Source organism: Nannospalax galili, unplaced genomic scaffold, assembly GCF_000622305.1.
Source record: "Nannospalax galili isolate Female #2095 unplaced genomic scaffold, S.galili_v1.0 scaffold1892, whole genome shotgun sequence".
Lineage (NCBI taxonomy): Eukaryota > Metazoa > Chordata > Mammalia > Rodentia > Spalacidae > Nannospalax > Nannospalax galili.
This window is the reverse complement of record NW_008331144.1, coordinates 1,076,946-1,095,496: the sequence shown is the minus strand read 5'-3', so window position 1 is coordinate 1,095,496 and position 18,551 is coordinate 1,076,946. Positions and strand designations below refer to the sequence as shown.

Here is an 18,551-nt window from a genome sequence, read left to right as displayed (position 1 = left end):
TCTTTCCGAAAGAGGTTTCCTGTCTTGAACCCAAGCAGGGAGTTGCCCAAGACGACTACTCCTTCTCTGGGCCCCTAGTGACGAAGACTGTTTATTTGCACAGTCTAATGTTCTTAAATACCACATTCAAAGGCCAAACCCACTGGTCCATCTGTTAAAATTAGCCCCTAACTCCAGCAGCGTACCTTGAGTCCTGGGACCCAGAAGTCTGTAGGCCACTAGTTCTCCAGCGTGTATGGCTATCTGAGAGTAATGTCACCAGCCACACCCTTCCCTTCTGTCTACTGAGGAGGAAGCTGGTCTGTGGAGTCAACCTCGAGTTTTCTTGGCTCCTTGGACCCCAGGATGTGAAATGTGGGACTTAAATCGTAGGAATGGAGCTGCTGGGTGCTTGACTTCAGTTTACTTAGATTAATAATTCACTCTGAGACTGCAGATGCTGAGAGAGCCGGATCTCCCTGCTGGGCTTTCTCCTCCACCTTAATCCAGCAAATCCCCCAAGGCCCCGCTGGAACAGCCAGAGGGAATTCTCCCGTTCTTCCTGCCCGACCCTGCCTCATCCTGTCTGCCCTACCCAAGACAGCTCCTGGGATGGAGATCCTTGTTTTGGCTGTGGTCCCAGACCTGATTCAGGTCTCAAGCCTCAGGGGCAAGAGTGGCTCTTTTCCTATGAGTCCTAGATCCAGACCCCTCTGCCCTACAGAGACCCCCCCCCCAACAGCAAGGTCTTATCCACTGTTCTCCTGGCCCCTGGCTAGAATAACCTTATTTTCCCAGGAGCCCTGCGTCTTCTACTGTGACCCCACCCACAAGGACAGGATTGCCAGGGCCCCTTCTCTGCCTCACCCTTGTGAGATTCCTTGAGGGGTGGTTAGAAGCATCTGACCTGCAGACCTTGGTAGGATTTCATCTCTCTAGCAGACTCTCAGTCCAACAGGTGTCATGTGTGTTTGTGTGAAATAATATGAAGGGTAGACCAGAGCACAGATGCCAGCCTCTGAGCCATGAGGTCCCCAGCACATTGGACTGTGAGCCTCACCCAAGGGTCTCAAGCTATTTGTTCATCTCTCCTGAAACAAAGCATTGCGCATTGGTTCTAAAGTTCTCAAAGCTCCTCGGGAGGACCACGTAGTTATTAAGTGGTCACACTGAGTCACCTGGGAACTTGCCTCTCCCCAGTAATGCAGGTGCCCCCCCTTCCTGTCTCCTCTGTCTTCTCTCTTGGTTGAAGCAAAGTCACTGTTGCCAGGAGGTTATGGGGAGGAGATCGGCTGTGGGTTGACAAGACAGGCAGTCTGCAGTGGTCCCTCCCCTTACGTCATCCCCCTCAGAGCCAGTAGCGCTAAAGTACCTTGGGCTGTAAGTTTCCCACATTGTCTCACCTATGCATCATGCCACTCTCTCCCTGGAGCCACAGCTCATAACTGACTTTACGAACACCAAAGTTAAGGGCATTTAGCCCCATGACTGCGTAGGAGCATGTCCATGCATGAGTCTCAAAGCCATCTGCCATGCAGGAAGTGCTCAGTCACATTGGTTACATCAATTTAATGTTGCCTGCTGCCCCTTTTAACTTCTGGTATGTCCTAAAGGAGGGTGGGGCTACCACATGGGTGGTCTCTATGTTCTGTGCTGGAACTGCAAACGCTAATTGCATGTAGAACATGAATTTTAGTTACCACAATATGATTCAGAGATTGTAAGGATTTTAGTCAGGGTCCTTCTAGAAAACCTTTACTTCAGTTATTTGCATAGATAAAGATACTGGCTGAGGTTCAGAGAGGGCAAATGACTTTCCCAGGGTCACACACAGTCTGTGGAACGAAGCCCAGGGTTCCTGTGCTCTACCTCAGCTCCTCTCTCGCCACTTGACAGTCAAGGCCCATGTCCCTTATCAGCTTACCTGGTACTTGCTGTCTGTGGAAGAAGCAAGTGAAAAATTTTGATGTGAAAAATGTGTCCAGAGGGTGGAAGAGGTGGTTAAGAGCACTGGCTGCTTTTACAGAGGACTCAGGTTCAGTTCCTAGCACCTACATGGTGGCTAACAACCATCCATAACTGCTGGTACAGGAAATCCAATGTCCGCTTTTGGCCTCTGAGGGCACTGCAGGACATGGGTGCACTTACAGACATATAGGAAAACACTCATACACATAAAATAAAAAGATAATGAATAAATAAATAATTTGGGGGGTTCTTTTTGAGACAGGGTCTCCCTGTAGCCCCAGCTGGCCTGGAACTTGCTATGTAAATCAGGCTAGCTGTGAACTCACAGAGATCTGCCTGCCTCTGCCTCCCAAATGCTGAGATTATAGGTGTGTGCCACCACACCCAACACATAAATAATTTTTTTAATTAAGCATTTTAAAAATAGTTTTTTATTATTTATTATTGTATGTGTATGAGTGTATTGTCTGCACGTGCATAAGTACACCCAGTGCCCATGGAGTTCAGAAGAGGGCTTCAGAGCCCCTGGAACTGGAGTTACAGTTATTAGCCACCATGTAGGTGCTGGGAACCAAATCTGGGTCCTCTGGAAGAGCAGCCAGTGCTCTTAACCACTGAGCCATCTCTCCAACCCCGCCCCAAGAAGAAAGTATTTTTTATTTTTTATTTACTTTTTTTTTTTTTTGGTCTTTTTGAGACAGGGTCTCCCTGTAGCCCCAGCTGTCCTGGAACGCACTATGTAGACCAGGCTGGCCTTGAACTCACAGAGATCTGCCTGCCTCTGCCTCCCGAGTGATGGGATTAAAGGCATGCGCCAATGCGCCCGGCTCTGTTTGGTTTTTAGTGTGTATGTCGTATGCCTGTGTGCACATGTATTTGTGTGTGGAGAGAGAGGTCAACCTTGGGTGTCTTCCTCTATCACTCGCTACCTGTTTTATTTATTTTCTTATTTTATTTTATTATTATTTTATTTTCTGAGACAGGGTCTCTCTGAAGCCGTAGCTCCGTTTCAGCTAGACTGGCTGGCCAGATATACTCCTGTCTCTGCACCCACCAACCCTTCCCTCAGCACTAGAGTTACAGGAGCATGCCACCAAGGCCAGCTTTTACATGGGTGGATGCTGAGTATCCAATTCAGGTACTTTACCCACTGAGCCATCTCTCTATTATTGTTATTGTTTTTTTTCAGATCGGCTCTCCTGTTTTCCAGGCTGGCTTTGATCTCACTATTTAGCCAAAGATGACCTTGAACTTTTGATCCTCCTGCCTCTACCTCCCAAGTGCTGGAATTACAGGCATGTGCCACTATACCTAGTAAATGTTAAAGTTCCTGGTAAGGAACTACGATTAGCCCAGAGAAAGGATGGCAGTGACAGTGAGGTCCAGTGCCCCCCATACCCAGTGATGTTCCAGTCTCCATCCTGCTGGAGAGACAGGAAGCAGAGTAGCCCGTCTACTCCACAGGTTCCTGAAATACAGGCCAGGCCCTTTGCTGACTCCCAGGGCTTCGAAGGAGCAATGATACCAAAAGATGGAAAAATTACAAACCTGGTATGGTGTATACCTTTAGTCCCAGCACTTGGGAATCAGAGGCATGTGGATCTCTGTGAGTTCTAGGCCAGCCTGGTCTACACAGCAAGATCTAGGCCAACTAGACTCAAAGTTGAAACCCTGCCTCAAAAAAAAAAAAAAAAAAACAGAGCTGAGAGATGGTTCAACAGTTAAGCACACTGACTGTTCTGCCAGAGGACCCAGGTTCAATTCCCAAAACCTATAATATGGCTAACAACCTTCTGTAACTCCAGGTCCAGGGTATCAAACGCCCTCTTCAGGCCTCTGTGAGCATTACATGCATGTGGTACACTTACAGACATGCAGGCAAAATGCTCATACACATAAATTAAAAATAAGTAAATAAAAAAAAGTTTAAAAAGATAGAGAAATTGGAGCACAAAGGGAGCCTTGAAAATCCTCCCATGACTGAGAGTCAGCCCGAAACCCTGGCAGAGAGGAGAGAGGCCAGGAAGACACTTGTGCCAGACACTTCACTTGGGGGAGATATAGGCACTAACCACCATCATTGGTAGAACATGTCTCGGTAATCATATTACTGGATCATAAAATACCCTCTGGCTTTATTTAGGAAACTAATCAGAAAGAAAGCATTTATAACAGCAACATTGCTTAAAAGGGAAGCCAGAGCCATGAGCCTTGTTCTTGGAAAACCGCCCTTAGCTTCTGTCTCCCAGAGGAGAATCCCAAAGGGGTATGAATTAAGCATCCTTCAGAGCCAACAGGAAGATTTGCCTACAACAGAAGCCAAAGTCTTTGGGGAACTGTGTATACAGTCTCTAAGTGATGGTTGGAAAAAGGAAAGGCTTTTTGGATTTTCTTCCTCAAACGAGCGGTGGTGGTCTGGCAGGAGCAGGATGTTACCCCTTCTGAACTGTACACAAACAAGTCCCACAAAGACCTCAGCCAAAGTCAACTTCCTCCTCTCTGTCTGTCTGTCTGGTTCAAAGGATGGCTGCAGGACAGATGTTGTTCTTACAGACTGTGGCCCATCCTCTGCTGCCCCAGGCTGGGGGGTCCAGGAGCACTTTGATGCTCTAGAGAAAAAGAACTGTGGCTTGGGCCAAGTCAGCCACACCTATTCCTGTATAGCCAGTTAGCTAAGGAAGAGTGAGTGTGTGTGTGTGTGTGTGTGTGTTGCATGCATGTGTATACATGTATACCTATGTGCATGCAGAGGCCAGAGGCAAACATCTGAGTTTCCCCCTCTATCAATGTCCACCTTATTTTTTTGAGACAGTGTCTCTCACTGAGCCTGGTGTTATGTTAGCACCAAGCCTTCCTGTCTCTGGCCCCACACATGGTACAGGGACATGTATAGCCACAACCAGGTTTTTACATGGGTGCTGAGATTGGAACTCAGATCCTCATTCTTGCAGAGAGCACTGTTACCCAATGAACATCTCTCCAGCCCCTTAAGGAGGATTTTTTTTAATTGATTGCTTTTTATTTTACGTGTATAAGTGTTTTGTCTGCATGTATGTAAGTGGGCCACATGTGTACAATGCCTGTGGAGGTCAGAAGAGGGTGTTGGATCCACTAGAACTGGGATTATAGATTGTAACTCCAGTTTTTACCCAACAGATGATCATTAGCCTCCAAGTGGTGCTGGGAACCAAACCTCTGCAAAACCGCTGAGCCGTCTCTCCATCCCCCCTGCCCCCGAAGGATTTTTAATTGAAGAAAAATTGAAAGAATAATATTAGGGGGTCTGAGGATGTAACTCATTTCGTAGAGTGTTTGCCTCATATGTGCAAAACCCTGGGTTCGATCCTCAGCACCACATAAACTGGACATGGTATGTGCCCCCATAATTCCACACTCAGGAGGTAGAGGCAGAAGGTTCATGGTTATCCTTGGTTACATAAGGAGTTAGAGACCAGCCTGGGCTAGGGACCTGTCTCACAAAACACAATATTTTCTTACCGTATGAAAATTAGAGGAAATTCAAGTTTCCAGCATCTATATCTGTAAGCATCATGGAGCCAGGGGTCTTGACCTGGTTATTCTGGGACATGTTGACACCCCCCACTCTCTGTGGCTACTTGCATGATACATTAGCATAGTTGTGACAGGCAGCATGGTGCCCAATTCGGACAGTACTTAATAACTGGCCCTCTCTGTATAAGTGTGCAGACATCTATAGTAGGAGGCCTCTGCAGAACCTTACTATGATCTAGAACATCCCATGAATCTGATGTATCAGGGCTCTAGGCCGTCCACAGAAAACAGTGGATTTTGTGTCTTGATCCGTATCAGAAACATGGAACCTGGGGATGAAGTAACCCCAGTATGTGTCATTTGGCTGGCTCAGCATTTCAGTTCTGTGAGTATTTACTGAGCACCTGCTACATTCCAGTCACAGGAGACATGAGGGTCGACTGCTATTCTTGCCTCTGGGTGACTGGACCTTCCTAGGGAGACAGGCAGAAGAGCAAGAGGTTGACTGTTACGGGGTTTGTGTGGCAGGAAATGGAGGCTTACCCTGTGAGGGGTCATGAAGGATGAGCTTGGGTTCTGAGTGGTCTTGTTTTTAGGAGGAAATTGATAGAATAAATCTAAAAGTAGTTGCACACCTTATATATGAAAACATTTCTGATACCAATTACCCAAGAGGAAGTAGACACCATGAGCAGAGTGGTTACCTTATTAGAAAAAGAGTAAGTGATACCCTTGGTTTTATGGCAGCTCTATAGATTGATTCATTGACTATGGAGAACCGTTTCTAGGTCCAGCAGCAGCTTTTTGGCAAGCTGCTGCTGGACCTAGTATGCTACCATTTGTGTCAGAGGGACTGTGACTAGTCCCAAAGATCTGTAAGTCCCTGATTGATTGGCCCAAGAGTGGTACTGGGTGACTGGGGACTGGGGACTGGGTGACAGGGGACTGGGGACTAAGGCAAGGAGGAAGGTTTTTTTATAAACACCCAGTTTCTAAAATTGTGCTATAATTTTCCACTTTGTTTTCAAGCATCTATTTGAGATCATTTTCACTTTCTATTATTTTTTTTAACTTTGTGAATCTGAATCATGTGAATAGAGTGCCCATTCAAATATTTATACAAATCGATGCAAAATAAGTAGCACATGGCTGTGCTGTGGCTTGCCTGTGTTGTCTGGAAAAGTGGTTTTCCTCCCTTATTAAGTAAATCATTCTTCTTTTTTTTTTTTTTTTTAATGTGTCTATGAGTGTTTTGCCTGCGTGGTTTAAGTGCACTACATGCATGCAGTGCCCACGGGGGCCAAAAGAGGGCATCAGATCTCCTGTAACTAGAGTTAACAATGGTTGTTAGCCACCATGTGGGAGCTGGGAACCAAACCCACGTCTTCTGCAAGACCAGCCAGTGCTCTTAACTGCTGAGCTGTCTCTGCAGCCTGTGTAAATGATTCTTGATGGCCTTGATGAACCAGGCACTTTTCAAAGCCCAGAGGGTACATCTCTAGGTCTGGTTTCTTTATCTGCACTGTGGGGAGTTCAGGTGACCCCCTAAGGCAGTGGTCTTCAATTTTAACATACAGGAGACCCACCAGGAAGCTTCATTAGGACGCAGGCTGGCATGGTGGTTGTGTAGCTATAAACCCTAGCACTTGGGAGGTAGAAGCAAGAAGATCAAGAGTTCAAGGTCATCCCTGGCAACACAGTAGGTTTGAGACTAGCCTGAGCTACATGAGACCCTATCTCAAAACAACAAAAGATGCAGACTTCTGGGTTCTACCCTAAGTTTCTGAGTAGTTAGTCTAGATGGGACCCAAGAATTGGCATGTGTGGCAAGATCACAGGTGGTGCTGATGCTGCTAGAACAGGAAGCACTTTGGGAACTCACCTAGAGGTCCACCTAGGTCCCTTGCTTATAAATAACTACAATCCTTTCTGAAAAGATGAAGGAATAGAGAATAGCTTCATCTCACTCTGAATACACAGCCATCTCTCTCTCTCTCCCCAGCAAACACAGAACCTCACAAACACAGCAGGAGTGTCGTGATCAAGTTTCCAGCCCATCCATGGGATGACTGTGGTGGTGACACACAAAAATCAGATAGTGATCAGAGTCTTGTGTGTGGCAACCTTCCCAGGGAAGTGACTCTGCAGGACTGTTGAGGAAGGTTAAGTAAGGAAGACTTAAGCCATTAAGGGCATTCTGAAATCAACAAGCCTAACCCCACAGGGTAACAATGTTGGGTACCATTTTAAGATCCGTCATATCATATCCCTGCTTACAAATTCAGCTTGATTATGGGTGAGTTTCTTTTTTTTCTAACTGCATTTTATTTATTTGCCTGTGTGTGGTACACATGTATTCATATGTATGTCACGGTACACATGTGGAAGTCAGAGGACAACTTGTAAGAGTTGGTTCTCTCCTTTCACCACATGGGTCCCAAGGATCGAACTCAGGTTGTCAACCTTGCAGTGAGTGCTTGTACCCACTGAGCCATCTCACTGTCCCTATTGGTGAGTTTGGGACAAAGACATAATGCGTCAATATGTATACCTCTACCTGATTCCATGGCTTCATGGATGCTGTTCACATCTCTGGAATATTCTTCCCAATCCTCTTTACCTCATTAAGTCTTACTTGTCCATTATGAAGTCTGACTATTCTAACAACTGCTCAAACTATCCAATCTCTCTTTCCCTGAATATCTTAACTCACTGGAAAGATCATTTTTATCTAATTTTTCTTCTTGTTACTGGTACAATTTAGTTAATTTATTTATTTTTATTTTATGTGTATGAGTGTTATGCCTGCATGTATATAAGTGCACCATGTCGTGCAATGCCACAGTGGTCAGACAAGGACTTCAGATTCCCCTGTAACTGGAGTTAAGGATGGTTCGTAGCCACCATGTGGGTGCTGGGATTTGAAGCTGGGTCCTCTGCAAGAACACCCAGTGCTCTTAACCACTGAGCCATCTCTCCAGCCCCCATTGGTACAATTTATTCAACAATTATTGGTCTCCCTTTACCAAATCCCTATTCAAGGGCCTCCAGTGGGCTGGGTGTCAGGGCACTTTATGGGGAATAGAATCTCGGGTAAAAACAGACCTGCCTTCTGCTCCAAAAGAGAAAGATCCGTTAATCAAATAATGTCACTGATAGAAATCCAATTGCAGACTGAGAACAGTGGTATAAAAGTAGTGGGGTGGTATGTGTGGATGTATAAGAGAAGGCCTGGTGAGGCTGGAGATGGCTCAGCAGGTAAGAGCACTGGCTGCTCTTGCAGAGGACCCAGGTTCCATTCCCAGCACCTGCATTTTTGGCTGAAAACCACCTGTAACTCCAGTTCTGGGGGACCTGGCACCATCTTGTGACCTGGGCAGGCACTGCATGCATATGGTCCTCCACATATATACATGCAGGCAAACGTGTGTGTGTGTGTGTGTGTGTGTGTGTGTGTGTGTGTGTTTGATGCCGAATTCAGGGGTGGGGCAAGGTGAACTTGTTGAAAAAGTATAATTTGAAGACTTCAGAGATGTTCAATATTGGCTCAGTGAAGAAGATGCAGGACAGGGAAATGTTTTCTAAACTTTTTAAAAAATTTTACTATTTTTTATTTTACGTATATGCGTGTATTACCTGCATGTAGGTAAGTACATCCGTGTCATGCAATGCCCTCGGAGGTCAGAAAAGGCTGTTGGATCCTCTGGGACTGGAGTTATAGACAGTTGTTAGCTGTCATGTGGGTGCTGGCATTTGAACCTGGGTCTTCTGCAAGAACAACCAGTGGTCTTAACCACTGAGCCATCTCTCCAGCCCCAGGAAATGTTTTCTAAATGGAGAGAACAGTGTATGCAAAGACCCTATCCTGGGATAAGCGTCGCAGTTCAAGGAACTGAGAGGTGGACAGGTTTGGTGGGGTACGGAAGATGGGAAAGGAGGAAGAAAGAGTAAAAAGAAGAGAACACAGTGGGAAACTGGGGACAGACTGTGCGGAGCCCGGTTGGCCCTGTCAGTGGTTGTTGTTAATGGCCTTGGAAATGGGATTTTTTTGTTGTTTTGTTTGGCTGGTTTCATTGTTGTTTTGAGACAAGGTCTCACTATGTAGCCCCATCTGGCCTGGAACTGGTCTTGTAGACCATCCCAGACTGGCCTCCAGCTCACAGCAGTTCACCTGCCTCTGCCTCCTGAGTGCTGAGATTAAAGATGTGCACCACCATGCCTGATGATCTTGATTTTTTAACTAACAGCTTGAGGATACCCATATAAATTGTGGGATGATGGGATGGCTCCATTACATTTTTTTGTTATATGTATGAGTGTGTATTGCCTGCATGCATGTGAGTGCACCCATGTCATGCAGTGCCCTTGGAGGACAGAAGAGGGCATCGGATTCCCTGGAACTGGAATTACACGAATGGTTGTTAGCCTCCATGTGGGTGCCAGGATTCAAACCCAGGTTTTCTGCAAGAACAGTCAGTGCTTTTAACTGATGAGCCAAATCTCCAATCCTGGCTCCATTACCTTTTAAAGTTCTTTCTGCTGCTGTCTGGAGAAGACACCAGAGTGGAATCGAGGGGCCGGGCTCAGGAGGTGGGGGGGGGGTCAGGTTGGGAGGTTGCTGGAACAGTCCTAAAGACAGATAGTGTCATGCTCTAAGATAATTATTGTGAAACCAGAGAAATATGGATGGAATTGAGAAAGTGTTAGAAGGGGCCTGGGGATTTAGCTCAGTTGGTAGAGTGCTTGCCTAGCATGCATGAAGCCCTGGTTCGATTCCCCACCACCGCATAAACCAAGTACGGTTGCAGCAGGATCAGGAGTTTGAGGTCATTGTTGGCTACATAATGAGTTCAGGGCCAGCCTGGGGTACATGAGACCCTGACCCCTTTTTTTTTTTTTTTTTTTTTTTTTTTTTTGGTCTTTTGAGACAGGGTCTTCCTGTAGCCCCAGCTGGCCTGGAACTCTCTATGTAGACCAGGCTAGCTTCGAACTCACGAAAAACCCCCCTTCTCTGCCTCCCGAGTGCTAGGATTAAAGGCATGCGCCGCCACGCCCAGCTGAGACCCTGACTTTAAAAAAAACAGAAAAAAAAGTGTTATGCCCATCATGATGGTGCACACCTGATGAGATGGTACTGATGAGATGGCTCAGTGGGTAAAAGTACTTGCTGTCAAGGCTGATAACCTAAGCTCAGTTCCTGGGACCCACACGGTAGGAGAAAACTGACTCCCACAGGTTGCTCTCTGACCTCCTCATGCACAGTATGGCACATACATACACACACACAAATAAATAATTTTTTTTTCTTAAAGAAAAGAAGCTGGACATGGTAGTGCACACCTTTAATCCCAGCACTGGGGTAGCAGAGGCAGGCAGGTCTCTGTGAGTTGTTCAGCCTGGTCTATGTAGTGAATCCCAGGCCTTTCAGGGCTACATAGTGAGACCTTATCTTAGGAAAGAGAGGGAAGGAGGGATGGAGGGAGGGAGAGATGGAGGGAGGGATGGAGGGAGGGACAGAGGGATGGAAGGAGGGAGGGAGGAGGAGGAAAGAACTTTATATGGACTTGAGGTTTGGGGTGGGAGTGGGGATCCCTTGATAAAATGCAGATTCTGGCTTGTTCTAGTTTTGTTTTGTTCGCTGTGATAAAACACTCTGACAAGGCAACCTTGAGAGAAAGGGGTTTATTTTAGTTCACGATTTCAAGTTACAATCCATTGGCAAGAGCTTGAGGCAGCTGGTCACATCACATCCACAGTCAAGAGCATTTGCGTGTGCTCAGCTCATTTTCTCCACTCTGGAACAGTTCAGGACCCCTGCCTAGGGAATGGTGCCACCCACAGTAGGCTGAGTCTTCCCACAATTATCTTAATTAAGACAGTCCTACACAGACCAACCCAATCCTTCATTGAGGCTCTCTTTCCAGGTGATCCTAGGTTGTGTCACCTTGACAAAGCTGACCATCACAGTAGGTCTGGGCTAGAAGCTCCAGTCAGTTGTACTCCTCTAACCAGCTCCTGGGTAATGTGAATCACCTTTTGAGCAGCAAGGGAAATGATCTCCCTGCTTCTGGGACACAACACCCTCACACCCAGCAACCTCATGCCTCTGAGAAAGAAACCTTCAGTGATCATCTATCCTTTCAAGTTCAGGGTCAGCTCTAGAATTTTCTACTTAAAAATCCTCCCTGAAAGAATTTTGTGGGCCTGGAAAGATGGCTCAGTGGTTAAGAGCACTGGCTGCTCTTGCAGAGGACCCAGGTTCAATTCCCAGTGCCCACATGGCAGCTAACAACCATACATAACTCCAGTTCCATGAGATCCAACGCCCTCTTCTGACATCTGTGAGCACTGCACAACACAGGTGCACTTACATGCATGCCGGCAATACACTCATACACATAAAATAATAATCTTTTTTTTAATTTTTAATGATACATGAACATTAATAATCTTTTTTCCTCCTTGAAATTTTATTTCTATTAATCACTTTCCCTAGGGAATTTTATTCTAGTGTAATACATATATGTATTGGTCTTTCTGAGACAGGATCTCCCTGTAGCCCTAGCTGGCCTGGAACTCACTATATAGACCAGGCTGGCCTGGAACTTACAGAGATCCAGAGTGCTGGGATTAAAGGCATGCGCCACCACACCCGACTGTGTGAGATTTTTAAAAAACTTTTATTTCTGTCTCCATTCTAGACCAGATCTTTCTCTTAAGTTCCCACGCTCCTGTCACAAAAAGAGGGAAACTGATTGGCCCAGCAAGTCTTTTCTGTGCCAGGTCATGTTGTAAGCTTGAGGTCACCCCTGTGCACTGTGGTTTCCCTGAGCAGGGACAAGGAGCCTACTGATGTTTTTGTTGATCTGCCAACCAAACTAAAATATGTGGTCTGACACCTTGACACCTTCTCCAATCCTGTTCTTTTCAAATCAGCTCTCTGACCTGTGAATTCCTAGCTTCATATTTTTACCTTTTTAGTCACATACAGATCTTTCCTTTGTATTGTAGTTCTATTTAAATCTTTTCTTTCTTATTATTCTCTGTGTGTGTGTGTGTGTGTGTGTGTGTGTGTGTGTGTTCAAAGAACACATGTACCATGGTGTGCATGTAGAGGTCAGAAGACAGTTTTCACCAACTGATTCTCTCCTTCCGCCAAGGGCTCCAGTCGAACTCGGGTCATCGGGCTTGCTCAGCGAGCACTTTTTCTCACTGAGTCATCTCACTGGCCCTGTTCTGTAATTATTCATGTGATCATCACCTTTTCCAACTATCAGCTCCTCAAGAAGGACCCATGCCTTAGGCGTTTCTTAACCTTGTGTCTGACACGGACTAGGTGTCTGATAAAATATTTGTTGAACTGATTACACTGCGTGTCTTAAACTTTTTAACATCCCCCACAGAGTAATGCTGGACTTTCAATCGCAGCCTCCCAGAAGGACAACTGCATTGAATGAACCAACCTACAGAACAGTAAATCAATGAGCTAACGAGCCATTGGACAATGGCTTGAAAGTAAACGAGTTCATACCTCATCCGAGGGTCCAGATGCAGTGCAAACAGGGGTGACGTGGGCTGCCCCTAATCCACTGTCTGATTTTACACTGTGCTGTTTCTTTTTTGAAACAGCAATCATGTAGCCCAGGCTGGCCTCAAACTCGATGTGTAGCTGAGGATGGCCCTGAACTTCTGATCTTCCTGCCTCTTTCTCCCATGGGCTGGGACCACAGGTGTACACCACTACACCCAGTTTTATATGGTGTTGGGCATCAAAGACAGGGCTTGGTGCATACTATGCAAGCACTCCACCAACTGAGCTACAACCCCAGCCCTTGTACTTTTTAAAAAATGTATTACAGGGGTTGGAGAAATGGCTCAGTAGTTAAGAGCACTGGCTGCTCTTGCAGAGGACCTGGGTTCAGATCCCAGCACCCACATGACAGCTAACAACCATCTGTAACTCCAGTTCCAGAGGATCCAATGCCCTCTTCTGACCTTCATGGGCATTGCATGACCCGGTGCACTTAAGTACATGCAGGCAATACACTCATACACATAATAAGATAATAAAATATTTAAAATAAAGAATAAATGCATTACATTTTAAAATTGTGTGTGTGTGTGTGTGTGTTGCTCATATGGAGGTCAGAGTACACTTAGGAGTTTTCTCTCTTCTTTGGCCATGTGGGTCCTTGAGACTGAATTCAGATCATCAGGCTTGGCAGCAATCGCTTGACTGCTGAGCCACCTCACCACCTCCCACCCTTGTACTTCTTTCTTTTCTTTTGTTCTTGTTTTGTTTTGAGATGACGTTTCACTGTGGTCCCAGCTGCCCTCAAACTCACAGCCATCCACCTGCCTCTGCTCTCCTGCGTGCTAGAATTAAAGGTATACACCATCACATCCATCTCTTTGCTTAATTTTTTTATAACTGATCACAGTAGATTTAATGATGGCTTATCATGAAACATCCAGGAAAATAATTTCCTGTCCTCTGCATCTTATCTTCCAGGCGTGAGCAACGTCTCCTCACCGCGGTGGTGTCTGGTCCGTACCTCAGCCTGGGTGAGGATGTAAACCCCTCGGCTCTGCGGATGAGAGGTACAAGCCGACAGGAACCCCTTCCTCCAGCCACCCTCACAGATATGTCAGCCGTGGAGTAGGGTGGACACTCTCATCTTCTCAGGGTCTTGGTCTTTTTTGGATTTTCTCCATTTACTTTTATTTTTATGGTTTTGTGGCTGAACATTCACAAACCAAGGCGGACACCATGGGAGATCAGCAGCTGTACAAGACCAACCATGTGGCCCATGGCGGTGAGAACCTTTTCTACCAACAGCCACCCCTTGGTGTCCACGGTGGGCTGAACCACAATTATGGGAATACAGTCTCAGGAGGTGGAATAGATGCCCCGCAGGCCTCACCTATCTCCCCCCACTTCCCTCAAGATACGCGAGATGGCCTGGGCTTGCCTATTGGATCCAAAAACCTTGGCCAAATGGATACCTCGAGGCAGGGCGGATGGGGAAGCCATGCAGGACCTGGGAACCATGTCCAGCTACGTGGCAACTTGGCCAATTCGAATATGATGTGGGGGGCACCGGCCCAGGTGGAGCCCACGGACGGCTACCAATACACCTATTCCCAGGCCAGTGAGATCCGGACCCAGAAACTCACCAGTGGTGTTTTACACAAGTTGGACTCTTTCACCCAGGTGTTTGCCAACCAAAACCTGCGCATTCAGGTCAACAATATGGCCCAGGTGCTGCACACCCAGTCAGCAGTGATGGATGGAGCCTCTGACAGCGCCCTCCGCCAGCTGCTGTCACAGAAGCCCTTGGAGCCCTCAGCATCCGCTATAGCTTCCCGCTACCAGCAGGTGCCCCAGCAGCCTCATCCTGGTTTCACTGGTGGGCTGCCCAAACCAGCCGTTCAGGTGGGGCAGCACACCACCCAAGGGCACCTGTACTATGATTACCAGCAGCCCCTAGCCCAGATGTCACTGCAAGGAGGACAGTCGCTGCAAGCTCCTCAGGTGCTGTCTAACCACATGCAACCCATGCAGCAGCACCAGTATTATCCTCAGCCACAGCAGCCGCAGCAGCCAGCTGGGCCACAGCGGATCTCCGTGCAAGAAATCCAACAGCAACAGCAGCAGCAGATTCGCCCCCCACAGCCGCAGCAGCAGCAGCAGCTACAGCTACAGCAGCGGCAGAGTTCCATGCAGATACCTCAGTATTATCAGCCCCAACCCATGATGCAGCACTTGCAAGAGCAGCAGCAGCAACCGATGCATCTGCAGCCCCCTTCTTACCACAGGGACCCTCATCAGTACACCCCGGAGCAGGCACATGCTGTCCAGCTAATCCAGCTGGGCTCCATGCCCCAGTATTACTATCAGGAGACACAACAGCCCTATAGCCACCCCCTCTACCAGCAGAGCCACCTGTCCCAGCACCAGCAGCGTGAAGACAGTCAGTTGAAGACCTATTCTAGTGACAGGCAGACTCCAGCTATGCTGAGCTCCCACGGGGACATGGGGCCTCCTGATACAGGAATGGGAGACCCAGCAAGCTCAGACCTGACCCGGGTCAGCAGTACCCTTCCCCATCAACCGCTTCTGTCCCCCAGTGGGATCCACCTCAACAACATGGGTCCTCAGCATCAGCAGCCATCTCCCAGTGCCATGTGGCCCCAGGTATCTCAAAATGGAGGTTTCTCCCTATATCTGAGTATTCGCTAGATCCAGCCAGGCCGAGTCTCTGCAATGCCCAATTCTCTCACCAACTTTCAGCCTTTTGGTTCTTCTCATACATTCTATAAGTGTTAACCTACGTGTGCCAGAAACTACAAATGCCAGGAAGTCGGAATACAAAATCAGTTTTGATTCAATCCTTTGTCCCGGGGATTTTTTGTCTTACTGAGGAGATGGCCAAAATATGGGAACATATCCTAAATGGTTGATGTAACCATCAAGACCTAGAGGCAGGGGCTGGGGAGTGCTTGCCTTCCATGGACCTGAGTTCCACCAGTAGCAGGTGAGGGGAAGCCAGACAGGGAGGCACATGCTTGTAATCTCACCACTGGTGAGGCAGAGACAAGGGGATCCCTGGTCAGACAGCCAAGCCTATTTGTTGAGTTCCAGGCCAGTGAGAGACCTTGTCTCAAAATAAGATGGGCCAGTGAGATGGCTCAGTAAGTAAAGGTACTTGCTGCCAAGCCCGAGAGCCTGAGTTCAATCCCCAGGACCCACACGGTGGAAGGGGAGAAGTGATTCTCAAACATTGTCCTCTGACTACTCACATGCTTTGGTACCCACATGTACATGCATACACACATAATAAATAAACATGATAATAACAAAGTGGACAGTGCCTGAGGAACAACAGCCAAGGCTGATCTCTGGCCTCCACACACACATGCCCACATATACATACATACACATATGCACTTGCACAGGAATACACATACAAAGTCCTAGAGGCAGAGGCCAGGGGACCCCATAGTGGGAATATCTCACCCCCATTGAATCTCTGTACTCAGGGTACCTCTGCACAAACACTGCACACCTGTTCTCTCTCTCTCTCTCTCTCTCTCTCTCTCTCTCTCTCTCTCTCATTTTTTGTTGTTCTTTTTAAATTTTTTTTTTTAAAGAATTCCAGGGACTGGAGAGATGGCTCAGCAGTTAAGAGTACTTGCTGCTCTTGCAGAGAACCCAGGTTCTGTTCCCAGCATCCATATGGTGGCTAACAACCATCCATAACTCCAGTTCCAAGGGATCTGAAACAGCTCCTTCTGGCCTCTGTGGGCACTCCACACATGTGGTGTACTTATACACATGCAAACAAAACATTCATGCACATGAAACTTAAAAATAAATAGATAAATAAAAGTTGAAAGAGAATTCCAGGTCTCCTGGAATGACAGTGTACCATCCATTTCCTTTCTGTGTCTCTTGTAGGATGGATCCTGTCTGTGCAGAATAGATACAGCCTAAGGGGGGGTGAGAAGTTGTATCACTGTAGGCTTGAGGCCGACAGACTCCAAGTTTGGAGCAGTGTACCTATTCAGGGAATAATTAATGAAAAGAAATCAGATACAGAAGAGCACAAGCGTGAATGGGCATGAACAGGGGCATCATGAGCAGAGAAAGTTCTAGAAGGGTAGACCCTATTCAGATCCCTTGAGAGTCCTCCCTTTAGAAACATGTTTGTTTGTTTGTTTTCTCTTTTTTGTTTCTTTTGGTGTCCTGCTTGGCTCAAAATTAGATGCACCTACCTGATGGGAGAACCCAGCCAGGGTCCCCCGAATCAAGGTATGATGGAAGGTTTGGAGTATTTGGGGAGGACTGGGAGATTTGCTTGGATTATTTGCATGGCTTATTTCTAAATTCAGGGTCAATTTTTCAAAGAAAGGTGTAGGACTCACAATAGCAGTTGTGTTTGAGCATTTATCTGCACATTTAGTGCCATATACAATAGATAATAAAATACCCAGCAAGATTGATATTATTACCAAGTGCCTGTCAATAGTCAGTCCTCAGTGACTGTTGGCTGTACTGTCCTTATTTTAGAAATGAGAAAACTGAGGCTCAGAGAGCTGAAGGTACACCTTAAGTAAGTAGCCACAGTGGGTTTGACTCCAAGCCCAGGCTCCATTCATTATTCAACCAGTGAGGACTTAATGAGTGCCTACTGTGTACCTGGCTTAGAACTGGGCTTTGTGGATGCAGCGGTGAACAGTACAGACTTGCTCCCTTCCCTCCTGGCCATAGTAGGTGGGCAATTAAAGCTGTAGGTGCAGAAAATCCCAGTGCCTGAAGGCTCAGAATGAAGAAGGATGTGTCTACTCTAGAATGAGTTTAAGTAAGTCCTTTTCAGGCCCAGCATGGTGGCACACGCCTTTAATCCCAGCCCTTGGGAGACACTCGTCTCAAGAAAGGACAGACAGAAAGGAGGGAGGGGGGAAGGGAGGGAGGGAGGGAGGGAGAAAGCCAGCCTTTTCAGGGTCAGTGAGATTGCTCAGTAAAGATGCTTGCCACCAAACATCACAACCTGAGTACAATCCCTAAGACCTACTTGGTGAAAGACAAGAACCAACTCCCAAAAGTTGTTTTCTGACTTCCGTAAGTGCACCATGGCAGGCACAGGCACACACACAGATACACACAAAACAAATAAATATAATAAGCATTCCTAATTTTTAAAAGAAATACATTTTTAAAATTTTATGTGTATGAGTTTTCACCTGCATGTGTGTAAGTGCACCTGTGTCATGCAGTGCCTGAGGTGGCCAGAAAAGGGCATCGGATCCTCTGGAACTAGAGTTATGGATTACTGTTAGCCACCATGTGGGCGCTGGGAACTGAAACTGGTCTTCTGCAAGAGCAATGAGTGCTCTTAATCACTGAGCCATCTCTCTAGTCCCTCCTTTCTTTAAAAAAAAAAAAATTCAGGGGCCAGAGAGATGGCTCAGTGGTTAAGAACACTGCTTGTTCTTGCGGAAGACCCGGGTTCAAATCCCAGCACCCACATGACAGCTAACAACTGTCTGTAACTCCAGTCCCAGGGGACCCAACAGGCTTTTTTGTC

General features: G+C 46.9%; 1 protein-coding gene across 7 annotated transcripts in view; it reads left to right on the top strand.

The window, feature by feature from the left end:
• The window catches only part of Trerf1 (transcriptional regulating factor 1), a 164,600-nt gene that overhangs the window by 83,738 nt on the left and 62,311 nt on the right, over positions 1-18,551 (top strand). For 6 of the 7 annotated variants that reach the window (XM_017795754.2, XM_017795752.2, XM_008823317.3 and 3 more), the window contains 2 exons: positions 13,973-15,658; positions 17,229-17,275. In XM_017795754.2, the coding sequence (XP_017651243.1) occupies positions 14,231-15,658; positions 17,229-17,275 (1,475 nt within the window). In that variant the 5' untranslated portion in view covers positions 13,973-14,230. Of the gene's footprint in view, positions 1-7,462; positions 7,757-13,972; positions 15,659-17,228; positions 17,276-18,551 lie in introns of all 7 variants that reach the window. The other variant, XM_029558796.1, reaches the window with a different exon arrangement.